At 38.3% G+C, this 26,969-nt stretch overlaps 5 protein-coding genes across 5 annotated transcripts; 3 read left to right on the forward strand and 2 right to left on the reverse strand.

The window, feature by feature from the left end:
• Positions 1–161: 161 nt before the first annotated feature.
• Positions 162–3,183, reverse strand: LOC130986931 (glyoxylase I 4). The gene is made up of 5 exons (XM_057910495.1): positions 2,814–3,183; positions 1,380–1,551; positions 827–910; positions 536–739; positions 162–454 (listed from the first exon to the last, which is right to left on the reverse strand). Exons 1-5 carry the CDS (start codon positions 2,856–2,858, stop codon positions 363–365), a joined length of 597 nt encoding a protein of 198 aa, XP_057766478.1. The 5' UTR covers positions 2,859–3,183; the 3' UTR covers positions 162–362.
• A 2,931-nt stretch (positions 3,184–6,114) lies between these two features.
• On the forward strand, positions 6,115–7,726 carry LOC130986945 (protein ANTAGONIST OF LIKE HETEROCHROMATIN PROTEIN 1-like). Its single transcript, XM_057910502.1, has one exon. It carries the CDS (start codon positions 6,246–6,248, stop codon positions 7,500–7,502), a length of 1,257 nt encoding a protein of 418 aa, XP_057766485.1. The 5' UTR covers positions 6,115–6,245; the 3' UTR covers positions 7,503–7,726.
• A 5,003-nt stretch (positions 7,727–12,729) lies between these two features.
• Positions 12,730–14,909, forward strand: LOC130986973 (uncharacterized). Its single transcript, XM_057910527.1, has 4 exons — positions 12,730–12,985; positions 13,066–13,145; positions 13,241–13,331; positions 14,477–14,909. Exons 1-4 carry the CDS (start codon positions 12,954–12,956, stop codon positions 14,505–14,507), a joined length of 234 nt encoding a protein of 77 aa, XP_057766510.1. The 5' UTR covers positions 12,730–12,953; the 3' UTR covers positions 14,508–14,909.
• Positions 14,910–15,080: 171 nt separating this feature from the next.
• Positions 15,081–18,356, reverse strand: LOC130986953 (disease resistance protein RPS2). Its single transcript, XM_057910509.1, has one exon. The coding sequence runs from the start codon at positions 18,063–18,065 to the stop codon at positions 15,381–15,383; it is 2,685 nt and encodes an 894-aa protein (XP_057766492.1). The 5' UTR covers positions 18,066–18,356; the 3' UTR covers positions 15,081–15,380.
• Positions 18,357–19,957: 1,601 nt separating this feature from the next.
• LOC130986962 (uncharacterized) lies at positions 19,958–26,490 on the forward strand. Its single transcript, XM_057910517.1, has 12 exons — positions 19,958–20,221; positions 20,827–21,001; positions 21,586–21,669; positions 22,143–22,384; positions 22,480–22,723; positions 22,858–22,937; positions 23,164–23,248; positions 23,780–23,911; positions 23,991–24,104; positions 24,489–24,533; positions 25,037–25,118; positions 26,202–26,490. Exons 1-12 carry the CDS (start codon positions 20,100–20,102, stop codon positions 26,258–26,260), a joined length of 1,464 nt encoding a protein of 487 aa, XP_057766500.1. The 5' UTR covers positions 19,958–20,099; the 3' UTR covers positions 26,261–26,490.
• Positions 26,491–26,969: the final 479 nt, after the last annotated feature.

The following is a 26,969-nucleotide window of genomic DNA, read 5'->3' on the forward strand; positions in this document are numbered from 1 at the left end:
AATGATAATTGATAAACGTTAATATCACAAATGTAGTACATTAATGTGCCTTTATAGCCGGGTTTTTTTTTGTTATCAAATATCTTAATTTGCAAAAATATATACTGTACTCCTATATCATACGATCAAACCCAAAAACTGTGTTTCTAAGCCCAAAGATATAAAACAAATCCCAAACCATGAACTATATATCTCAACAGAAGCAGGGTAATCTTTACATTATTTCTTACATCTACATTAATGGCATCACAACACATCAATATATACGAAACCTGACACATAGGATTGCATGATTAACCACAGTTCAGAGACATTTTACAAGCCATGTATAATCTATGCTGCTGCTACTACTCACGAGTGCATCAGTCGACCTGTGTAAACTCAAGTGCGTTGCCATCTGGATCCCGTGTGAAGATTGCTGGCCGCCCTGAGCGGCTAAGAGTATAGGGTATGCCTGAAAACACAAATGAATGCAATGTGAGCCCGAATGCATCCTACAGCACAAAAGTAGTACCTGGATGACCACACAGATTACCAGCTTTGTCGAGGATATCTTTTAGTTTTGACACATGTCGTATTGCTAAGCAGGCATGGCGGTCTCGACCACCATGTTCTGGCCGTCCAGTTAATGGGTCAGGATTCGGAAGCTCCATGAGATGTATCATCTCAGCGCCAACCCATAACCAAGCACCTCTGTAGGGCAGCTTGTCATGTGGCCGCGCCTCATTTATTGGTAGACCTATTTGAAACACAAAAAAGATTTTAAGGAGTTCTTTTCACTGAAGAAGAATGGTCAGTTTATCACATTGAAACAGAAGGAACTCACCGAGAATATTCTGGTAAAAGTGAAGTGACCTTTCAAGATTCTCGCACAAGATTCCGACATGGTGCATGCCAACAACTCCAAAATCTTCAAGATCACAACAATTTTTGTCACTCTTATGAAATTTCCACCCTTTGATTTAGAGAAACTTGACTCGAAAACCATCGCCCCCCCTTTGAACAGATAGTGGTACAGAGGCCAAACCTAGATAAGCTAAATTCAAGATTCTATTAATTTCATGTACTTTCAATAATGATTTTGGCATCATACAACATAAATTACGCCCATCTTGGTATCCAATTTTATAATGGAAGTGTAGAAGTTCACATTCATTCATCGAAAAAATAGGCTGCGTTAGTGTCCTAGGTTCCTAGCAACAGAGTTGCACATGACTTGACATCTTTGTTATGTTCAAGGCCGTAATGATAAATACCTATATTCTTTTGGAATATGAGGTAATTCAAACTCTTAGATTATATAGACATGACAAATACCAATCCTTGAAGTTGTGAGTCTGAAATTGGTTATGCAAAAAGAAAGATGAAGAAATGTCTACCATCCTTGTCATTAACTGCCTCAGCAGAATCTTTATCAAGCACATCTGTCTCCAAGGATGTTTTGGCTTTTATCACGGGAAATTGCACATTCCGCCCATTATGTTTTCTGAAAACCACATCTCTCTTTGACAGTGTTTTGGTAACAAGAGCTCTTAGACTTCCATCATTTGCCTTTAGAAGGACAAGGTCGAAATAAGTAATCCAGTGATAAAGCATAATCAAACAAGTCCGGAATGAACATAGTGGTAATTAAAAGATTCCACTCCAATCCAGATATCCAGTAAAGAAGAATGCCTATATTTTTTCAATAATATATATATATTTTTTTTTTTAATTTCTTCTTTTTTCTATCAGTTGACAGGAAACAAAGGGTTTCATCAATCAAATCAAAAGGTTATAACGATAAAAGCAGTCCCAGAGGAACAACGAGGCATACTTGAGTACAGCCAATCTCTAACAATCAAATATACAAGGAGGTTTTATAATCTTTATGTATTAAGACCCACCAAGCAATCTTAAACCTGGCCATATCCGACACCTCCTCAAGGGATTCCTCAGTCACCAAAGGTTCTCCTATATCTTTCCAACAAACAGACCAGGACAGTGCTAGAGAGATAACCCTCCATAAAACTTGGCCTTTGCTTGTACCAGTTCGATTCTTTTGCGCTCTAACATTAGCAGGATATAGCTTGGAAATCCACTTAGCCAACTCAAGATTAAATGAATATGATACTACTCAAGGTTGAACTGGACTTGCAAACAATACATTAGAAGGATTTCAGTGCACATTTTTCACAATAGGACCCTATTGTTATCTGCATCAACTGAAGCTAACCCAAAAAATGAATTTACAGAAGAGCACTCCTTTGCTATTTCTGAACCAACAAATCTAGGTTGAATATTTCATATCCCTATTCTAAGATATATAACATGGAAAACGCAAGGAGACATACAATGTTAAAGAGAAAAGAGAGGGAACTGAATCTGGCAGGTCAAATTGGAGTATATAAAAAAATGGAAGCAATATAAATATGACAGCAAAGCCAAAAAACTCCATTTTCTCCCATCCATTATTCAACAGCTTTCAGAAAATCCCAATTTACCAGTTGTCCTGTTACATGAAACCATCCAATCCGATTGTACGATTTGTTTTGTTCAGCTTCTTAATAATCGAATAAACATACTCCACGAATTAACTAACCTTTACAGTGGTTCCAATTTAAAATTTAAAATAAGAAGACAAAGCGCACCGAGAAATCAGCCATCTCATCACAGCATGTCCCATGAACAAAAATTCAGACCAAAGATAATTCAACATCTTAAAATTACACTAAGAAGTCCAGTTCAAATAGCAATAAATCAGTGATGAACAGCATACCCAGAAAATCGTACACATATAATTCACATGTGATAAGAGAAATAGGTTTAGTTACCTTGTTGAGAGGTAAATTTAGAGGTGGGCTCAGCAGAGAAGCCATGGAGTCGAGCTTAAACTGTGAAAGCTTTTAGTTGGTGGATTTTATATACTCATATTTGTTGGATTAAAATTAAAAGTCCACACAACGCCAAAAACTATTTCACGGCTGAGGACTTTTGATCGCAGATTGCCACTAATTCCTCTCTCTTTTTTCCTTTTTGGAAGAAGGAATATATGAAACTATATCGTATTAACCGAGAAAAACTATGAATAATAATTACAAAATAAAACAAGAAACGAGAAAACTGATAAAGAAATAAAATCAAAATATAGTCTGCAAAGTCAACACCAAATTGAGATACATTGGGTATTGAGTCTCTAATGTTTCTTTGTAGTGGAACTATGGAGTAGTCGTATATAGGGGTGCGAGTTCAGTTTTTGCTAAAATTAAATTAAATTACATTTATATTTGATTTTTTAAAAAAAATCGAATTGATCCAAATTAATCAAATAAATCGAATCGAAAAACGATTTTTTTTAATAAAAATCGAACAAAACCAAAAAATTAATTTTAAAATTTAGTATATTAAAAATTTCTTGCCCTATTCACCGACGAAAAGTGGCCAGTCGATAATACCGACGAACACAAGTCGGTGAATTAATTTTAAAAATTTATATTAAATTTTCAGCCCTTCTAACCAACAAAAAATGATGTGTCGGTAGTACTGACGGACTCGTATCCGTTGGTAAATTAATTTTAAAAAATTATATTAAATTTTCAACTCTTCTCGCCGACGGAAAATAATTCGTAGGTAAATTAATTTAAAAATTCATATTAAATTTTTGGTCCTATTCACCGACGGAAACCTATCTGTTGGTAATCGTTCCATCGTTAACGTAGTCCGCAATTCCATCGATAATACGGCGGGAGAATTTTGCGGCTAGTTCCGTCGAAAAATCTGTCGATAACAGTGTTTGGGCGTGAAAATATAAGTTTCTATCGTTGTTCTGTCGGTGTGGATGTTGGTATTCGTCGACGAAAAGCGGTCCATCAAACTTCGACAATATTTCTTGTAGTGTTTGTTATGGCAGAGTTTAAGTCATTCACTTTATAATCGTGTTCTTCACAAGTAGCCTTCAAATTGTTTGTTTTTGTTTTTATTTATTTATTTATTAAGTAGCCTTCATGTTATATATAGTCACATTTAGAATTTAAGTAGCATTCAATTAGGGACCAAATTTGTTCACAACAAACATGCATGCCAGATTTTTAGAGCCAATTTAAGTCAATCTTTATTCAAGATCCTTTTTAATTTTCACAGCCTAGGAGATTGATCAACTATCACTTGCCCAAATTTTTGCACTAAGGGTGCGTTTGAAAACTTGGTTGAGTTAATGACATTTTCCTAAACCCAAGGAAATGTTGTTGGGTTTGGCCAGCAAAGCTAAATAAGCTCAGTGTTTGATAGCACCGTGTTATAAGCGCGAAAAGGTATTGAAGTTGTTTGATAACACACGCTGTCTTTGTGAAATAATAACAAAAGGTCCAAAATATCCTTAAGAACATTATTGAATTAATCATATTTTATTAACCTTCTATAATTAAAAAAAAATGTAAAATCTCTTTCACCGCTCACCCCCCGCCGCCATCATCTCCTAGAATTTGTAAAATCATTGCAAGATTCAACATTTCTGTCGTCCACCAAGCAACCCACTCCCTCACTCTCTCTAAAAATGGAAATTGCATAGAGATTTTACCAAGGAAAAAGGGCAGCGATGTAGAGAGAGAGACGCGAAAAAAGCTGCTGTTGTCCGACGGTAAGAAATGGAGGGAGACCGGTGGTGGCGGCTTTCGCTGTTGTTCGCCGGAGTGCGGTACAGTTCCCTGCCCTCCCTAACAAAAAAACCCCCACAATTTTCTCTCTCTAAAGTTTCCTATTCCCATCCCAAAATTTATACCCCAATTTAACATATGCCTAGCCGAAAACCCAAAAAGAGTTGTACTTTTTTTTATCCACCTTTAGCATTGCTTGTTTCCCTGTTATTATCTCAAATCAATAACGAGAGAGAAAATATCCCCTAGAATCATGAATATAGCTGAAATTGAAGCAATGGCGCAGATTCAGGTGCAGCACCAGAATGTGGCGGCGCCGACTGGTGGGGCTTTTGCATGACAGTTTCAGATGACCTCTCTATATGTGTGTGTGCGTGATTCTCCAAAGAGGAAGAAGAAACAAGGAAGGGAGAGAGAGATGAATTGGGGGCAATTTTGTGAAAGAAAATTAAACTTGCAACTCCAGCTTAGCTAATCAGGGGGTGGCCTCGATTGTGTTTCCTTGATGCTACAGTGATTTAGCCTCGGGCCTTTCCTTTAACATGGGCTTCCTTGATTATTTTACTTAGCTTTCAAACAGAAATATTAGCCCAGGAAAGGAAGTAATACAGCTATAACAAGGCTATCAAACTGGGCCTAAATATACTTTATATCCAATTAGATAACATAACGTACTCAAAATGATAATTAGAACAAAATTTTATAAATGGAAAATTTGTAGATTATCTTAAGCTCATATATCATATTTTTGTTGTTTAATCATCTGCGTAGGATGTGAAATTTCTTCCATATGTGAGTTTGGCTTCGTGTAATTTGTAGATTTGAAACTTAGAACAAAATAAATGAATGAGAGGCTTATGCTTGAGAATTGTGAAATTCTCAAATATGTCCCAATCGTTTTAGCAAATTATCGAAAATGTCCCAATCCACGTAGATATGCCATGTTGTAACTCCGGCAATCCAGGTTAGTTTCCGATTATCGGAAATTTTTTGCAGGACACAGACGATATTTTTGTGATAGGTTGGGTACTGTTTTAATATTATTATTAGGGTGAGACATTTTTGAGAATTTGCTAAAACGATGGGACAGAAGGCGACCTTTACCCAAAATTAAATTCATAGTTATAATTTAGAAGTTTTTTTTTAAGGTAGTTGTAATTCAGAATTCAAATACAGAAATCTGTTATACTGCTTATAATTATAGTATAAGAAAATCAACAACAAAGTCTCATACTTTCCCATTATAACATAGACATCCAACTGTATATCAACCAACCTTTCCCGAAATAGAAAAGCAAACAAAATCCCCTGTTCCCCCATTTTGCCAAGTTTGACTAATATGAATACACGATAATGATACAGTAATTTACACATTTACCCCCAAAGAGCTTCCTCCTCCTTTCCCCAGACCGCGTCTGATCCCCAACGCAAAAACACCATCAATTCAATTGAACCCAACCGCGTAAAACAAAACTTTTATTACAATTAATTTATCGTATCGAATCGAAACGAAACGTAGAAGTAGAACCATACCCCCCACCGTCCACCCCCAACGCGTAGCGGTCCATTTCCCTATATTCACCTTGACCACCTCACTCCCTCGCATTCACATCTATGCTCCTTGTTTTCCCACCATTATTAATTCAATTCAATTCACTCCATTTCCCACATCACCCCATGAAAGAACTACTACTCATGGAATTCGACGCTACTGATCAAACTCAAACTCAAATGGACGAAGCAGCGCAGTATTTATTACAGAATAAGAGGGCGCGGCCGGAGCCGGACGAGGAGGCGCCGGCGGGGCAGCGGCGGCTGTGGGTGAAAAGCCGGTCGAAGGCGTGGTGGGAGCACGTGAGCAGCCCGGATTACCCGGAAGAGGAGTTCCGGAAGGCCTTCCGCATGGGGCGGGCGACGTTCGACATGATCTGCGAGGAGCTGGAGTCGGTGCTGATGAAGAAGGACACGACCCTCCGCCAGGCCATCCCGGTGAACCAGCGCGTGGCGGTGTGCGTGTGGCGCCTGGCCACGGGGGAGGCCCTCCGCGAGGTGTCGAAGCGCTTCGGCCTCGGCATCTCCACCTGCCACAAGCTCGTCCTCGAGGTCTGCACCGCCATCCGCGCCGTGCTCATGCCCAAGTTCCTCCAGTGGCCCGACCCGACCCGCGCCGAAGCCATCAAGCGCCACTTCGAGTCCTCCTCCGGCATCCCCGACGTCGGCGGCGCCATCTACACCACGCACATCCCCATCATCGCGCCCAAGGTCAGCGTGGCCGCCTACTTCAACAAGCGCCACACCGAGCGGAACCAGAAGACCACCTACTCCATCACCCTCCAGGGCGTGGTGGACCCCAACGGCGTCTTCACCGACATCTGCGTCGGCTGGCCGGGCTCCATGACCAACGAGCAGGTGCTCCACAACTCGGCGCTCTTCCAGCGCGCCACCCAGCAGGGAGCCCTCGCCGCCACCTGGATCGTCGGGAACTCCGCCTTCCCGCTGGAGGATTGGCTGCTCGTGCCCTACGCGCACCAGAATCTGACGTGGACGCAGCACGCCTTCAACGAGAAGATCGACGAGCTGCAGGGGGTCGCCAGGGAGGCCTTCATGAGGCTCAAGGCGCGCTGGACCTGCCTGCAGAAGCGCACCGAGATGAAGCTCCTCGATTTGCCCGTCGTTCTCGGGGCTTGCTGCGTGCTGCACAACATATGCGAGATGAGGAACGAGGGGATCGCGCCCGACCTCAGGTTCCACCTCTTCGACGATCAGATCGTGCCCGAGACTCCGTTGAGGTCGCCGGAGGCCGTGCATGCCAGGGACCTGATTGCGCACAAGCTCTTGCATCACAATCTCGCCGGCACTAATTTTCAGTAGTCATTCTATTTCTTTTTTTCATGGCTTGCTTAAGTAAGTCGTGCGTGGAAGAATAAACTATACATATCTCTACCTAGTTTGTGTAGTGTAATTCATTGATTTGATTTCTTGTAGCTACTCTCCTTCAAAAAAAAAAAATCTTGTAGCTACTCTTTACTGACATGTAATGCTTTATGTATTTTTTTTGGTAATAATATATATGGATACAAAGATTTTAATTTAAAGATATGTGTGTATGAAACAGATTGCATCTAGTCTGATGCATGCTATAATCAAATTTTTGATAATTTTCATTCAAGATTTTTTATATATGTTTGATGTTTCCTAATGTGGCAACTGAGATAAAATTTAATTTGTCCCGTAATTCTAATTCTTAATAACGAGGACTACTTTTGATATTGTAGTGTTGAACTCTGACCATTTTTTCTAATTAATAGGGTCATTTCCAGGTAAAACATACACTGGGAGGACGTTGAATTCTAGTTTGATAAGGTCTTTAAAGTATTTTATAAGATACCTTGGATCTTATATGGAGTATAAAGTTAGGGTAAATTGCACGAAAATACCCCAATTTATATCAAAATCTGGTTTTTGACAATCTTTTTAATTGTAGCAAAAATTTCAACGAGGTTTCAATTTGTTGCAATTGACTTCCGAAGTGATTTTTCGGCCAAATTAAATTAGGGATTTTGCTTGCGTGTCATTAGCATCTGATATGTCACCCTCTCCCTACCCTACCACGTCACCCTCCCCATCCCCCCCCCACGTCACTCTTCCCTCTTTCCCCTCCCCTTCTCCCCGTCAGCTCTCCCCCTTTCTCCACTGCCGGCACTTCCTCTCTCTCTCTCCTCTACTCGATTCCCGGCGGATTCAAGCAGGAAATTGCAAAGGAACGAAGGGGAGGCCCAATCTTCCTGCTCCTTCCGTAAGCTCGACCGCTCATTCTCTCTGCCAAGTTCTACCGCAGCCGCCGCGGCTCTGCAAATCCGGCGAACGCCGGCTTCTCTGCCTTAATTTCATATGCTCGAGGAGAAAGGGGCGATCCCTAATTCTGCCCCAAGAAATCAGCCGCGGCTGATGCCGCCTTGCACTCCGGTAAACCCTAAATCTCCTCTCACTTCACAATTTGCAGTTGAGCCCTAAATTTCCTCTATTCCTCAATCTCAACGGAAACACACAATTGAGGGAGAAAAGTTGAACCCCAGCTTCTCCGTTAACAGATCTGTTGCTGCCGCCTCTGGGAGACCAGCAAGAGTCGACGCGCCTGGGTTTCTCGATTCACTGTCGGGCTTGGGGTTCGTCCCCAGTCACAATCGCCTGGATACCTCCCGGAAGATCCGCCGCCACAACCGCCGCTGCAATTTGGTATCTGAGATTTGAGGACTGGAGAGTTGTGTTTGAGGCGATTAGTGTGTCGATTCTGTTGGTGAGGGAGGTCGGCAGAGGGGTGAGGGAATTCCGGCTATGAGAGGTTGCGCGACTCAGATTTGGCATTTCTGATGAGAGAGATAATGGAGTTGAGAGAGAGAGAGAGAGTGTGTGTGTGTGTGTGAGAGAGAGGGAGTGAAGAGTGTGTGGGTGGGTGTGATTTGACATTTTTTATGCCACGTTGGCATTCCAGCTTCCACGTTGGTGGTCCGACTGCCAACTCAGATTTAATTTGACCGAAAAATCACTCCGGAAGCTAATTGCAACAAATTGAAACATCGTTGAAATTTTTGCTACAATTAAAAAGATTGTCAGAAAACCAGATTTTCGTATGAAGTGGGTATTTTCAAACAATTTACCCATAAAGTTATTATATATAAGAAAAATAATTATAAGTTGTGAGCCATTTTATTAAGTGTGCGCGAACTCAAAATTTGTATACAACAGTGTTACACAATTTTTTGTATTTTATCAGCAGCGTCAAGGACTTGTGTGATATTTTCTCTGTTCCATTTATATTGAAAATGGACCATATATAATATTTTTGAAAAGTATCAACTATAATGAGATAAATTAAAAAAGAAAGTGTCAAAATAAATACAACAGATTATATAATGGGTGATTTTATTCATAGCCCTCATTTTACTCTTTATAGCCCCCTATTTAAAATAATAATTAAAAATAATTAAAATTTTACTAATTTACCCTATACTTCATAGGAATGCCATAGAAATGCCCAACCTCTTGAGAAGCCCTCTGAAGCTGATCTGATTCCGTGCTTACTGAACTGCATACATCCCTTGAGACCACCGCTCTTCAATTGCCTCGACGCAATTTCTCGACCAGAAATTCTTACAGAAGGTTGTTTTCTCGGCAGCCTTCCCCAGAGCAAGTAGTCCGTCTGTCTAAGCGAATGTTTAGGCAAAGCTAGTTTTTGCATAAGTACCCTGTAATTGCATACACAAAAAGACATCTGTAAACAATTCCGAAAGGCACAAGTAAAATTTGCTCAACTTTGTTGATTAAGAAGTTAACTAAACATACTTGTAAAAAAAAATTTGCAGTTGTGAGTTCGAAAGCTGCAATGGTATCTCTAGCTTGCGCTCTGTTGGCAGCGTTGCAATCATAAAAAAAAAAAATGAATCATCAAAACTTAGAGTTGATCAATGGAAACTTTAGGATTATAAAATATTTCAAAATCCGTTTAAGTAGAATTTTTAAAATTTTTTGCTGAAATCATCGTTTTACGTGTTCATTTGTTGAGGTTTTAAATTGAGTTGTAATGGTGTCATCGGAGATGTCACTAGAATCGCAATCCTCACAATCATATTCCTTTAGGTGTTGTGAGGAAGGAAGCAAAGTTATAAATATATGGGGGTTATGAAGTATATGGTAAATTAGTAAATTTAAATTATTTTTAATTATTAATTAAAATAAAGGGCTATAAAGAGTAAAATGGAGGCTATGAATAGAATCACCCTTATATAATAAGGTAGCTAGTAGTATTAGGGTGTGTTTGATATTGGCTAATACACTGTATTAGCTAATTTAGTACATATCAGTCTAGTGTTTGGTATTATTTAGTAATAATGCGGATGACCCGGTTTAATCCCACGACCCAGTATTATTAATCCAGATTTATTAGGATTAATAATACCACCTCCCCCCTAGGATTAACTTAAACCATGATATTTTGTATTTAGCCATGATAGCAAACACCAACTCAGTATTAATAATCTGTCATTATCCACGCTAAATATCCTGGTTACAAATTATCCTACATAATCCTTTACTGAAAACCAAACGAGCCTTTATAGTACTAGTTATCTTAACCAATGGGCTGGCTCTGGCTTGCCCCAAGGGTTTAGCTTCTTATTACAGAAGTGTGCTGCGCTTCAATTCACGGATGCTTCACTCGCGGTCACCAATAATTAAGCTATGTGCACTTAATAGCTGTTTTGCCGACTTCTGACCATCATTTGTCTTGGACTTTTACCAGTGATATTCTCCCATTAATTTTTCTCTCATATTTGAGAAAATGGTAGCTGGATTTCTAAAATTCAAGTCAACAATTATCCCATCAGATTTCATCTCATAAATTCTATTTACCTAGCTCGCTTCATTTTCTCCGTAATATTCATCAAATTTCATTGGTGCATCACGTTTGACTTTAGTCATTTGCGGTCTAGGGTTGCATATAGTCATTTCTACTTGGATTTGGAGTCCAACTCAAGCAAAAAAAGAATAAGAGAAGAAAAGGTGAAGGAAGAAATAATTTAATATTTTTTATTTAAAATAGTTAATTGCTGAAAATAACATTTTTTAAATTTATAGCTTTCACGAGAATTTTAATATTCTAATTATATATATAGGGAGATGTTTAAATAAGAATCACTAAATAAAAAAAAATACGGAGAACTATTTTAAGCCATTTGATCATCAAGATCTACGGTGGATGCGTCCTCTTAGTGGATGAATGCAGAACCTGAGTTCGAATCCTGAAGGGAGCAATTTTTTTTTTTTAAATGCAATAAATTTAATAGCGGATGCATTAATTTCAATTTGTATGCAATTTCGACACTTTCATTATTTAAGCAAGGGAAAAGGTGCAGATTGGCCACCCAAGTAGTAGCCCCTATAGCGTATAACCCCTCTTACTCACTGTGTGTGCAACTAAACCCCTGAACTCCGAGAAAATGGTGCAAATTCCCCCCTCTGACCTAACGCCGTTAAGTGTCCGTTAACATTTGGGTTTAATTGCACCCTCTACTTCAGGGTGGATTTGCACCTTATTTTTTATTTTATTTTTCAGCAACCCACCTCCGACATCAACTTAACCGCCCCCTACTCATCGGCTCCAACTTACACTTTGTCAGCTCGCACGCGCTCAATCTCTTGATCATCGACTGCTTACCGCCGACATGCAGCAGCATCACCAACTCCAAATGTGGACCTGGATCGAATCCTGCTTGGTCTAAATCCATATCCGTATTTTTTTACTTAGGTCAGAATCCGGTCCAAATCCATTAGATCCAAAAAAATGAGATTCATGTCCAGGTCCATTAGATTCACAGGATCTCGAGTTCTGACCTGGATCCATTCTTTTTTCTCTTTTAAAATAAATTTACAAATATTAAATTAACCAAAAATAAAATCATAATTATTATCTAGAGTTTTAATAATTATTCAAAAATAAATAAATAAAATTTAAATATATATTATATAGATAAATATATACACAATTAATATCATAAGATAAGCCTAAAAGGTTAAGGTGTTGGAGGAGATGATGTTGTGTGGGGCGGTGAAGAAGTTGGTGGCGTTGCTGCATGTAAGCGGTGGGCAATCGACAACCAAGAGATTGGGCGCGTGCGAGCTGACAAGGTGCAAGTCAGAATCGATGAGTACGGGGGCGGTTAAGTTGATGCCGGAGGTGGGTTGCTGAAATTTAAAAAAATAATAATAATAAAATAAAAAATAAAAAATTAAGGTGCAAATCCACTCCTGAAGTAGAGGGTGCAATTAAACCCAAACATTAACGGACACTTAACGGCGTTAGGTCAGAGGGGGGAATTTGCACTCTTTTCTCGGAGTTCAGGGGTTTAGTTGCACACACAGTGAGTAAGAGGGGTTATACGCTATAGGGGCTACTACTTCGGGGCCCAATCTGCACATTTTTCCTTTAAGCAATGAAAGTATGAAACTACATTATTTTTAAGATACACATCGGCCCTACAGTCTGTTTAAGCAAAAAATCAGAACCAGGTCCATGATCTATTGCCATCCCTACCCACATAGTAGTATTTGTTTTTAGAATAAAAAAACAGAATTGTTTTTTCTCCATATTTTTTTTTTTTGAAACAAGAAGGAAGAAATATATTACGAATGCAATTTCGCTTCGCCTCTTTTCTATTCGAATTTCGAAGGGAAATTATTCGAAAAGTATTTTCCTTTTCAACCGAGTCATAGTTAGCGCCGCCGATCACCTATCCGGTACAAAAATCACGGTGGGCCGAGGTTTTTATGGCTCCACCGCCTTCTGATCCGAGCCCCCAGTAAGTTTGCATCTGCTCTCTGTTTAAATTTCTCTCACTTCAATATGCGTTGAGTTGAACTCCGTAATTTCTCTCTGAAGCGACGTCGTCAGAAGGCAAAATAAAGGTCCTCAGTTCAAATTTCTAGTTCCTCTAATCTATGCCCCTGTTCTTCCTCTCAGTAAGTCATTCTTCTCCTCTTGTTGTATATATTTTTGGTGCCGTACAAAAATCAATTGATGCAATTTCCCCTAATTATGGGTTGATTGGTGCCAGTTCGGCTTTCACTCCGGCACAAACCGGTTTTGAGGGATCGATTGTTCACGGCAGTCTTGGCTGGAGCTTTCGCGCATGGAATGTATTTGGTGTATCCTTTGTCTATGTGTGTGAGAGAGAGTGAGAGGAATGAGGATGATGCGGGGTGAATTTAAGATTTATCTATGTGAGCATTGTTGCTGCTGCTAATCTTAGCTGAGTAAGATGGGCAAATACCTAGGAATATATTTGGTTATATCTCTTTGTTAGTATTTTAGTAAATCCAAACAGCCAGCCGTGAGAAGAGAAAATCTTGCAAAGTACAATTGGAACTTCGAAAACCTTGGATCCTCGAACCCCTTAGGATGTATATTCTTAATGTAAAGCAATGTAGTTTTACCTCTGGGTGCGTTTATAGTAACTCCTGCACAAAGATGACGCTTTGAATCTCATCCTTTTCCCACTGTAGCTGTGGGTTAGTTTTTACACTCCAATCTTTGCTGATGCATGATCACAGACTGTATTACTATGTTATGCACCAGAATTGAGTACCAATTGTTGTAATTATTCCCACTGGTTCGGTTGACCCTGCCTCTTGTTCTAACTTATCTGGTTTAGTCGTCAAAATAATGCTGCCTGTTTTTGATTTATTTGCTGCTTTTGTTGTTTTCTTGATTCGGGACTGAGACCATAATTTTAGCATTTTGTCATACATATTGTATGGAGATTAGGATCATCATCATGTTCATTATAAAGAAGCTTAACTTCAACCACGAGAGACCTTAGAGTTCTATCTCTCTTTTGATTCCGGGCTACAACTTTGTGTCTTTCGCTTCTTCTTCTTGGTTTACTGAAGATGATGTATATCTACAAGGGTCCAGGTTAACAAATGTCCTTATTTGTATGTTCATTGTCACTTATATGATATTTCATATTCAGAAAGTGGTAATTGTCCTGTTACCGTATTCTTCTGAACGAGTGACCACACAGTTTTCTTGGGTTAATGATTAGTTATCAACTTGGCTTACAACTAAAGTCCTCAGAAAAATTCTTGATTGATCCATACCAGGAATGTCTAATCAGAATTTTATTTATGGACCAAGGTCTTATTCCATTGGTTCCTTCCTTATAGAGGTATATTGGAAGAGAAATATGTTCTCTACATTTAAACATAGTTTATTACTTTCCCAGATATTTTCAGCTTCAGCTTCTAGTCAGTTGTTGCTTTCATTTGTCCTTCCTTAATTGTTTTTTCAGAACAGATATATATGATGCTGAGAGCAAGTAACTTGGTGGAGTGGAAGCAAGGATGGGACTGTTTAGATGATGGATAGTCTAGATGTCTGCATTTCAGCTCATTGCAAAGGAATTATTCCTGAGATTTTTGTCAAATGGAGGCTTCTAGTGTGTCTGAATATCCATGGTCTTTCTATTCTAATTTGAACATTTTTTATGGAGCATCACTACTATGCTCAATTAATGTGCCGACATTAGTGGGAGATTTAGGGTTCACCTTTTACATAATAATTGTGGAAACCTTGGGTGAAACGAATGGCACATTCATGTTTGGTTTGTGCCTTTTCGAGCTTATTGTTGATGCCAGTCCAGCATGGTGAATTGACGACTAGCTTCAGCATTTTGTGTAATTGACAATGCTTTTAAATTTTAATAATGATTTCATATGATAGTCTATTGTTGTTCTTTTTTGTTTTCTTTTTTAAATAACAAAAAATTGTGGTTGTTGCACTCTTTACGTAGGACTGTTGGGCGTCTGCTTTATGGGTTTTCGAGACAGTAAGTTGACGAGGCTTGAAACAAGTTAAGTGAAATTAATGAATCATGTATATTCTGCAACTTCAAGTGTCTATAAGTACCTCCAGTGCTTTGGTTGTTTCTTTTATTGCAAACTCTTTAACAGAGACATGCTTACACCAGAACATAGAGAATTTCCCCTGTGACATTACTGGGCTAAATTTGCTTGGTGTTTGTAATGGAGTTATTAATAATTTGCTAAATAATGGGGATAAAAAGTTGGACTACTTCTGCTCATCAATCTGGCCAACTAAATTAAAATTGGTTATTGTGCAAAAAAAAAAGCTAAGAAAGAAAGAAAAGGATTCGCTTCAGGTGAAAATGGGTTGGAAGAACTGTTTGGGCATTCTCATGCTTCCATGAAGTAGGGGAAACAGGTAGCTTTGGTATCAGTATCATCCCACACCAAATTATTCCACCATTCTTTGCTGCAGTAAACTGTAGGCAACTCCGAAACATTGTGTGCTTTAAGTGGAAGTTTCCTCAGCTTTGGACAATCTATCACAGCAATCCTCTTCAGACAAGGAAAAACCATAGCCTTGTCGTAGATGCTTCTCAACTTAGGTGCATCTCTTATAGACATGATCCTCAGCTTCGAAAACGCATTCGAGTAATCCTCCCCTACTACATCCTCTTCCCTTATCACTTGTTCCATCTCTTTGCAGTAAAATATGTAAACCACCTCAAGCTTTGGCAGCCTCAACATCCAAGAGACATCCTTCAGCTTGTCGCAATACCAAATGTTGACGCATCTGAGGTTCAGTAGACACATGAGGCCAGCGGCGTTGTTCCATATTGTGGTGAGGCTGGGAAGGCCATTGAGAGCCAAGATCTCTAGGTTAGGAAGCCAGTTCTCACCTGCAGCCTTGTTGATGGTCAAGTACCTAAGGTCCATACAGTTGTTGATGCTAAGCCTTCGTAGTTGATCACCATCTCCTGCATATGATGACAGTGGCAGTTGATGCAGACCTTCACACTCCTTGATGTATAAGTAGTGTATGCATCCACGCAGGAATCTGCTGCGCGACACATTGTTGAGAGCGGACAAGGAGGTTGCAGTAATCCCAAGAGAGTCGAGGCTGCTCAGGCGTTCCAAGTCAGCAAGCCTTAGCTCACTAGAATCTGCAGCTGTGGTTTGCATCTCCCAACCATGGTAACTGTAGTAGAAATTCAAGACTCTCAGCTGAGACAGCCCTGAGATTGCTTCGCGTGGAATTGTTGTGAGATATGGATTTCTCTGCAGATTCAAATGCCTTAAGGTTGTGAGAGACCCCAGCTCTCTTGGCAGTGTGGTCAGCTTAGTTCCAGATAGATCAAGATGGTGAATCGCGGCTAATCTGCAGATGCTTGGAGGAAACTCTTTGATGCTGGTGAAGGATAAGTCCAAAACCTTGAGGGCTGGCATGTTTTGGAAGAAACCATCACAGAATTTGCTCAAGCCATTGTTCCAGTGGAGCAGTAATGTTGAGAGATTGGGGCAATGAGGTGATTGAGAGAATTCTGTGATCTGATTATTCATCAAAGAGATTCTCTCAGCTCGTTCCCATATATCACCAGACGGCGCCTCTGTTAGGCCTTGGCTCGCCTGCATTATGAAGCGTTTCTCAGGCACAGCCCACAGCACAAAACTCCTCACCACGTCGTGCAGCTTGACCCGTGACGGATCTTCACCAGTCTCCAAGAAGCATGCAACTTTTAGTGATCCAATAATGTCATGCCCCATGATGTGCAGGTTGGTGCCATTTTCCAGAAAGCCTTCCCCTGCCCAGTACTCAATCAGCTGTTCTTTCTCAATCTCGTAGTCTTCAGGAAACAGCGAGCAATACGACAGACATGACCTCAGATTATCACTGCCAAGATTGTCATAACCGAACTTGAGAAGATTGAAAACATCCTCCATGCCTCGAACTTGTGAGGGAGTCGTGTGAAGGATCTCCACTGCATATCTCCATTCCTCCTCACTCTTCTTGTTTGCCATCGCCCTCCCCGTGGTCACCAGAGCGAGCGGAAGCCCTCCGCATTTCCTAACCATGGCCTTGGCTTGAGGCAGTATCAAGGGTGAGTTAACTATCTCTGCAGCTGCTCCAACTTTCTGCTGGAATAGCTCCCATGATTCCCTCTCATTGAGAAACTCCACCTTCAGCTTGCAGTCGGCATCCATGTCGCTGCACACCTCCATGGAACGCGCCGTGAACACCACTTTGCTTCTGTTGAGCTTACTAGGTGCAGGAATCCCAATCTTCTCAAGATCAAGACCTTCCCAAACATCATCCAACAGCAGCACACACTTCTTCCTTCTCATGATGCTGTGTATCCTCAATGCTCTCACATCTTGAAACTGAGCTTCATCCCAAGACAGCCCCAGCCTCACCCCTATGGCTTGCTGGATCTTCTCAACCACAAAATCCCTCGATACAACAACCCAGATCACCACATCGAAATCATGATCCCGTTTCAAGAAGCCGTTGTTGATGCTCTTGAGCAGAGTGGTCTTGCCTACGCCGCCCATCCCGTATAATCCGATAGTCCCCACATCATCCTCCCTCAGAAGCCGCCCAACTCTCTCCAACATCACATCAAGCCCCACCGCCGGTCTGCTCGGAATCTCGACGGCTGGAACAAGCAGCAATCCATCAAGCAAACCAACTTCCAACTTCCCTTTTCCTTTGAGGTCATTGACTCGATCGAGCTCCTCTGCAACTCTCTTCCCCAGCTCATACCTCAACAAACACCTCGCGTTGCAGCACACTAGGCACTGCTTCTTCTCATCCATATCTTCTCTTATCATTTTCACTTGGGCCACGACTTGATCTACTCTAGCTAGCCACCCTTTGACTTGGCTGGAAAGAGTTAAGCCCACCACCACTGCTTGATCCACTTGCTTCTGCAAGTCATCCCTCACTTCCGTTAGCTCCTCTACAGCTCTCTCCAGATTATGAATTCTTTCATCCAGATTTTCAGTGGTTGTTGCTCTTTTTGAAACATAATCGATCAAACAACTCAGAAGGGAGGCGAGGGGAGTAATGAATTCCATCGAGATATATTAGTGTAGCAAAGTTGCTGTTGCTGTGTGCAGCAGAATTTGAACTTTCTTGGTGAATCAAAAGATGTGGATGTCAATGAAATTTGATCCCAGCGGAAGCAGTTTTTAGTCGTCTTCTTGTGATAGCTCCTTAAGCACAGCTGCCATAAGACTGACTTTTATTCTTCTTAGTATTATTTAATGACTTCTTTTTTTCCACAACGATTCCAATTTTTATTATACTATAAATTAACAACTTCTCTTCTGTGATCTGAGAAACTCTTAACTATTAGGGTGTGTTTTCTTTGATTTATCATTCAAAGATTGCATGCACCCTTTGTCGACAAAGTGTATATATTAGTATTACTCAATGTGACATGCTTGAGTGTTAGGTGTTACTTAGAGATTTCTAATTATGTAGCTAAGCTTACAAATTCTTTAAACAATTTATAAAATATTTAAGAGCTTATAAAAAATTCTCAAATACTAGCTTATAAGCTCTAAAAGCTTATGGGATCCTCAAAAAATAAATTCATCTATTCCAAATTTTTTTTTTTCATAATCTTATATGCAACAATTATTTTATAAATATTATTCAATCATGATTTGTTATTTCCATCATATATCATTTTAAATTTATACCTCTTTAATTTTTTTTCTTTTTAGCAAAGATTTGCTATTTCTAGCACAAAATTATGTCCGTAACTTATAAACTCAATTATTCAAATACTTTGACAATTTATAAGCTCTTGAAAAATTGCATCTCATAAACTCTGAAACATCTAATAAGTTGTTAGAGCTTATAAGCTCTTTAAAATAAGTTTAACCAAACATCCTTTTAATAACTCAAAAATTATGATCACTCAAGCTATTAATTAAGTAAACAATAAAAATAAATGCACACTCTATTCTATTTGTAATAATTTTAAATTGAAGCTAAAAATATAATCATGGAATCAATATTTCTTGTGACTGGGTTCATATGTTAATATATTATAGAGAAGCTTTTATAGTACTATCTTTTATTGGTAGAAATAGTAGAAGAGACAAATTTCCACTTTTACAAAAACATAAATTGATTGAGATGAGATCCAGTGTCCCACAATTTTATGTGTGCCACTATGTCTCATGCTTATATCTATCATTTTAAAAATATTTCTTATAAAAATAAAATTTATTATAATACTATGAATTATATTGAAGTTTTATTTCAAAAAATTAATTTTTTTTAAAAGTATATACCATGACTTTGAATTTATCAACCTATTATTAGTTAATAAAAGTGAAATTAAATGATAAAAAATAATTATATACCATAGATTGATAGAATAAACCCTAGTTAATAATCACAAAATTAAACTAAAGCATATAAAGTTGAAATTGAAAAAAATATACATAAAAAATTAAATAAAATTGAAAGTGGGACACGAAATGGGACATAAAGTGTGATACACTGAATTTCATTCCAAATTGATCATACATGCGACTGAAATTTCCTAATGAAACATCTTAGTTAGATTATTAATTACACAAATACATTCCGGCCCCACCTTATCAATCCAAACATTATAAAGGCAAAAAAGAAATAAAAATCTAGACAACGAGAATTTTATAATGTACGTTATCATGAGACAGAACCGATCACCTACCCACCGTGGGCATGCATAACGTGCCCACCATAATGTGGCAACTGTAATTATAGTAAGATAATTTTAATTAGAGTAAGATTTATTAATTATCTTTCCTAATTAAAATTGTCACATCAATGGTGGGCACGTTATGCTTGCCCACGGTGGGTAGGTGATCGGTTCTGTATCACGAGAATATTCATGTCTCTCGAACAGAGACCAACTCAAAATTTCGGCCACGTAAGCACTTCGCCAATATTTATCCTTTTTTTTTTTTTTGATGATTTATTTCCCCTAACAAACCAAGGTCTGCGTTTCTGATTCCACCGTCACCCCGCTTCTGGCTCCGGCGATTTCACGCTGTGATCAGCGTGTGATAGGCACGGAGGCGAAGCGGATTTTGGCGGAGGAGGAGGAAATGGAGGAGCAATCCACCGAGCTAGCATCGATCTTGACCCTCGAACGAGCCGCCGCCGCGAAGAAACTCATCGAGAATCATTACAAGAGCCACATGAAAGGCATCGAGGAACGCAGGCAAAGGTAAATTCCATGTCGCAAACATATTGTATTGCAAATGCATATATACATGCAAAGCTTGCATGCATGTTCACATGCTTACACCAATTTTATGACATTATTTCCTAATTAGTTTGTTTACGGTCTCGTTTTGGAATTTAATCTATTTAAAGCTGTTCGTGTGCTTAGTTTGAGTAGCAAAGCATTTTTTTGGTTGATTGAGTGTGATTTGTAAACGCAAGAGTATTCATATAGAGCAAAAGCTGATGCAAGTTTTGAGATTTCTGATAATTTTTTGCATAACCATAATCATCATAGAATCTTTTTCTACATATTTTAAGATTATCTTCTGCGCAGAGATATCTGTAGCCCTGAATGGAATTGTAATACAATAGGCGTGTATGCAGAGTATATTATGATTTGTCTATATACTTGAGGGAAATTTAGAAGCACCTACTTTTACTCCAGTTGATCTTTAGAAGCAGGGTATTATGAAGAAACATATATAAGATTAAAAAATGTGCATATTGTTTTTTTTTCTCGTTCAATTCATGAATTAATGTGACTGTGTGCTGCTTGGCTTTGAAGAATTTTGTGCAAATATTAACTCTATATTATGCAAATTGCAGACGTCAACTACTAGAAAAGCTGTTGGCTAATTCAGGTGCATCTGAGGAAGAACAGAATAATATTTTGAAGGATTTGGAGCGCAAAGAGACAGAATACATGCGATTGAGGCGAAACAGGACTTCTGTTACTGACTTTGAGCTCTTAACTATTATAGGAAGAGGAGCTTTTGGAGAGGTTTAACATTTTTATATATCCTTAGGATTTGTGTCACGCGAATTAGGTTTACAATATGATGCTATTCTTCAAAATCTATGATAGATCTGATGTTTTATTTTTGTACTCCCTCCGTCCACGAAATGAGTACCCATATTTCCTTTTTGGTCCGTCCACCAAATGAGTACCCATTTCCTTTTTTGGTAAGTGTACCCCACACATCCCACTCACAATAAAAGTGGGTCCCTTATTCCACTTACACACACTTAATCAATTTCTTAAAACCCGTGCCACCCCCAAATGGGTACTCATTTCGTGGACGGAGGGAGTAATATTTAGTATTGCTGCCCTTATGCACCTCATAAACTGTCACTGACGAAACTGCAATACGTTCCATTGATCATACGGATGCTCTCTTGATATCGTGTTACATAGTCACTAGATTTGTCACAGATAGGTGTTGATTTATCCTAGATCAACAACCAGCCTTAATTCAATATAGTCCAATATTAGGGTTTTATAGTGTAGCTTCTATTGCTTATATGATTAAAGTATAAATTTTGTTGCTGATGTACTGTTTGGTTCTTGAATGAAACCCGTGACAGGTTATATTGTGCCGGGAGAAAATAACTGGCAATATTTATGCAATGAAGAAGTTGCAAAAGTCAGAAATGGTCAGAAGAGGACAGGTCTGACAGTTTTCTTCTCCATCCCATTAAGATCATGTTTAAAACAGGCTGGCCGATCTTCATTTCCTGGAGTTCATCCCTGCATATTCTCTCTCTAATCTAAACTAAAATAGTATTTGGTTTAATTCAGTATTGATTCCTCTTTAACGACATTAATGCATGTTTTTTGCTCAAACATTCTTTCATATTTGCCTAAATCATCTAGTGCTATGGATTCAACAGTTCAATTCGTTGCAATTGATTTTATATCTGCTGCTTGTTTTCTTTTCAAAAGTTAACCTTATTATCTGTCAAACCAATTCTATATTCCATATTCGTTGCTTTCCATCTACTAGGATGTTTTATTTAGGGAAAATCTATAACAGCACAAAAGATTAGGTGAAAAGCTAGACTTCACAACCATGAGGAAATTTATCACTACTGGTGGAGAAATGATCTTACCTGGAAATTAAAGTTTTCTCTGCACGGTTCAGGTTGAACATGTCAAAGCCGAAAGGAATTTACTAGCTGAAGTTGACAGCGACTACATTGTGAAACTTCATTGTTCATTCCAAGATGCTGAGTACCTGTATCTAGTAATGGAATACCTACCTGGTGGTGACATGATGACTTTGCTTATGCGAGAGGACGTCTTAACTGAAACCATGGCCAGATTTTATATTGCAGAAGCTGTTCTGGCTATAGAATCTATCCACAAGCACAACTACATTCACAGGTCAGTGATTCAATACTACGCTTCTGTTGACAAATCCACAAACTACGTGGAATAAAATTGGAGTATGTGCTTAACACGTTCCTTGTTGTTCGCAGGGATATTAAACCTGACAACCTTATTTTGGACAAAAATGGACACCTAAAACTGTCTGATTTTGGCCTCTGCAAGTCCCTTGATTGCTCACATCTCGATCCTTTAAATGGAAAAGAGTCGATCAATGCAATGGAGTCGAGGGAACCAGGCAACGAGAATGGTTGCTTCCCTGATAAAGGAGACGGAAGCCATTGGGAGAGTTCCCGTGAAAAACTGCAGCATTGGCAAAAGAGCAGGAGGACACAGGCAAGGAAACATGTCTTTGGAATTAATTTGTAACTGATGCCTCGGCATGTTTTCTGTGAATGCTAAAAGGTTTATTTTATCTCGATGCAATCTGATTCTGCATTGTTCTAAGAAACTATTTTTTCTCACAACAGGCCTTTTCAACTGTTGGGACACCTGACTACATTGCTCCTGAAGTATTACTTAAGAAAGGTTATGGGGTAGAGTGTGATTGGTTAGTTTCCTTGCACTCAGTATTACTTCAAGTGTCAGTATATTTTTTTTTAATCTTTTGCTATACTTCTCCTCTCACTCGTAGTCGTTCAAAGCAATTGGGCTTCTTTTTTTCTATGATTATGTAATAAAAAGGAGTGTAATAAAGCTGTTGTTCGTTATGGCTGTCTGATCATGAAAAGTTGAAAGTTACTAGAGATGTGGCGATATGACTGTCCTGCTTGCAGGTGGTCACTTGGTTCCATTATGTATGAGATGCTTATTGGCTATCCTCCATTCTACTCCGATAATCCTGTAACAACATGCAAAAAGGTGACTATTTATCAATTTCTAGTCATTCTATCACCATATTTTTATATGCTCAGAATCAATATTAGTTACTTAAATGAAGAATAGCTGAAATTCAATTTCATCATCTTAATATTGACTGATGATATGGAATAATATCCTCAGGCAAGCTGTATATCTGTAAATACATGGATTTGTCCAAAGCACCAAAATGAGTTCTATTTCTGGTTGATAAAAAAATAGTATAAAACTACTCGTATAGAAAAAAAGTGGCAATCTATTAATTTCTCATTGTTCTTTCCATATATGTATATGTGTTACTTGACTGCCAATTGCAAAGATGAAACTGAATTTCCTTAAAGGCTTAAAATAATATACACATTCCTTTTGGAACATCGATTTGAAACCCCAAAGCATCAAAATGACTTTCATTCTGGTTACATGATAGTCTTAAATCGTCTATTAAGAATGATAGAAACTTATTCCTAATAAACTTAAAAGAATATACCCTTCATCCTTTTGTGGAACTAATGATTTACTTCATTTCACAAACAGATTGTGCACTGGAGAAACCACCTGAGGTTTCCAAGCGACAGAAGGATAACTCCAGACGCAAAGGACCTGATCTGTAGGTTGCTATGTGATGTAGATAATAGGCTAGGTACTCGTGGGGTGGAAGAAATAAAGGTGATATTCCTTACCATGATCTCAAACTTATTAAAACATTCTTGATGCTCACATTCTATTTGCACTGTATTATCTTCAGGCTCATCCATGGTTTAAACACATCCAATGGGACAATATCTACGACATGGAAGCAGCATACAGACCGGAGGTGAATGGGGAGCTTGATACCCAGAATTTTGTCGAAAACGATGTGGTAGACTCTCATACCTTTTCTTCTTTCATTTGAACTATTTCCAGTACCTTTTATGGAAAGGTGAAGGAGTGGAAACAAACATCATTTTAGAAATAAAAATTATGCTTGGTATATGTTTTGGAAGTTGTCTCCTTTAAAACGATCTTGTTTTGAGTTGAGCATTATGTTATTGATCTTGATAATTAAGTATCATGTAAGTTAATTAATTTCAAGTCTTCAACTCTAGTAGTCTCAATTTACAGAGCTTCAATATGAAAATTCTGGCCACTAATTTTTTAGGAGAGGAATTTTACATCTTGTTGATCTTCAGAGGCCTTCTTGTTCTACTTGCTGCTGATACTTCATATTTTCTTTTTTCTAATATATTTTTGAGTCGATATGTAGGTGGATTCCCAGCCAGAAAAATCTCGAACAGTGGCCTGGAGGAAGGTCTGTTATCTCACTTCGTTAATTGAAAATGAATAGATTTTTAATCATATTAAGTGACCTTCTTTTGCTCTTACACGCCTTGTATCTTACTGGTATTTGAGTTACTTCAAACACAATTATGGATAAGTATGTGGCTTTCAATATTCATCAATAAGCACTCATTTACTGAAAGAATGAGAGAAGGACAATCAAATAAATAAGTTAGGAAAGACATAGTTTTTTCCTTCTTTTTTTAAAAATATTATAAGGTGCAGGCTTGATTTAAGTAGGGATCGTCAGTTTCATGACAGTACATCATTTCAGTTTCTGAAAACACATATTTTACCTTCAATTGTGAAGGCAATATTACAGAAAATTGGAGGTCATATATGTGCTTCATCTCGATTTTTCGTAGTTGAAGTTTTAGCGTGTAGGCCATATGAAAAACCACTTAAATCCATGTCTGTTGCATTAATTTCTTCAATACTTACTAATTTGACTTTGTTCTTTTATATATATGGCAGTATCATCATTCAACCGATTTGAGTTTTATTGGCTATACGTATCGATGTTTTGATCCAGTGAAGGGGCTATCTAAGTCTCCAGGTAAATTCAATTAATTTCCCACACACTCACTTGATTTATTTTTGCTTCTGTTATACAACTAACCTTTGATATATCAACTTCTTGGCATTTCTTGTGTCTTCTAAATTTTCGGCCACGCTAAGATAACATAAAATTTGTTGAAATCCACATCACATCTTAAGTTGAAACACTAAGCTTGAAAGATGACTCCAGTTTCTGCACAGATGAAGGACTAAGCTTGTTAGTAATTGCAATTTGTTTGAAGTTAAATATCTTAACAACAACAATGCTAAGAGGTGTAAGCGAACCAAGCCCGTTCGCGAACTATTCGGGGCTCGGCTCGAAAAAAGCTCGTTCGAAATTCATTCGTTTTCTAAATGAGCCGAACTCGAGCCCGAATCCGAGTTCGATAAAATTATCGAGCCGAACTCGAGCCTGTGCATGTTCGGCTTGTGAGCTTGCGAACATGTTTGGCTCGAACCTATTCGCGAGCCTATTCACGAATAGGCTCGCGAATATGTTTGCGAATAGGCTCACGAATATGTTTGCGAATAGGCTCGCGAATAGGTTCATTAAATAATAATTTTATATATTTTATTTGTTAAATATTTTTTAAATAATAAAAATAATACTCATAATTAAAAAAAATTACTACTAACTTATAAATTATCTATTTGTTGAAAATAAATTATAAATTATGATTAATAAATAGTCTAGTAATATATGAAAAAATATAATTTTTTAATTTTAATGAAACCTTAATATATAAAAATAATTCGAACCGAGCTCGAATTCGAACCAAACTCGAGCTTGGTATTATATAAGCAAGCCGAGCTCGAGCTCATTTTTAGGCTCGAATTCGAGCTCGAGCCGAACCAAATCTTCACGAACCGAGCTCGAGCCTGGAGGTATTCGGCTCGGCTCGGTTCGTATACAGTCCTTAATATATCGGTATAAATTTCTGGAAGAGGATGTCTGGACTATAACGGTTTAATCAACGAAGACTGCAGTTTTTGTGATATCAAAGATATTTACAAAAAAAAAATGGAATTAATTCTGATCAGTAGCATCCTCGTTCTCAAATTTTGGCCATATATTTTGCAGAAAACGCCACTAATGGAGGCCTAAAGCGTGCTGCATCAGCCGATGTTCTTCTTCACTGAAACCAGACAGGACTAAAGATTAAATGAATAAATAAATACAATAATTGAAACAAAAATAAAAATCAAAGCTGAATACAGGAAATATATAGCATTCATAGATCCATCCCTAGCTTTGTCAAAAGGTAACTCGTTCTTATTGGAAGAGATTTATATGTTGTATTATGGAGGAATATTCACGGTACTTGTAACACCGTAATTTTTTTTTAATAAATAATCCACATTTTCCTTTTTTTTTTTGATTAAAAATCTACAATAAAGAAGTGAAATTTACTTAAAACTGAAATTTAGATAAACATTTTATGTGAAAAAATATGAAGCAGTCTCTCCTTCCCACTAAAAGTGGTTTGTATTTCATTTTGGATCATTCCACTATAAATGGTCAACTTTTATAAATAAAAAAATTTAACTTTTAAAAAAATGTAGGTTCAACTATTTTTAATAAATTTATACTTTTTCCTTAATTTTTATGTCGAAAAGTTTTGAGTCACTTATAATGGAATAGATTGGAGTATATTTTTTTAAAGTCTAATGAGATTAGGGTGTAAGAGCATCTCCAGCGCTGGGTCGACGTGGGGCGAAGAGGGAGCAGCCGCACTGGAGACGCGGCGTGATGCGAGGCGGCGTCGAAGGCAAGACCCGGGGCGAGCGGCGAAGGAGTATGGCGCGTCCTTCAGACGCGCCCAATTTTAAAAAAAAAAATCGAAAATCG

The sequence above is a fragment of the Salvia miltiorrhiza genome, chromosome 1, assembly GCF_028751815.1.
Source record: "Salvia miltiorrhiza cultivar Shanhuang (shh) chromosome 1, IMPLAD_Smil_shh, whole genome shotgun sequence".
Taxonomy (NCBI): Eukaryota; Viridiplantae; Streptophyta; class Magnoliopsida; order Lamiales; family Lamiaceae; genus Salvia; species Salvia miltiorrhiza.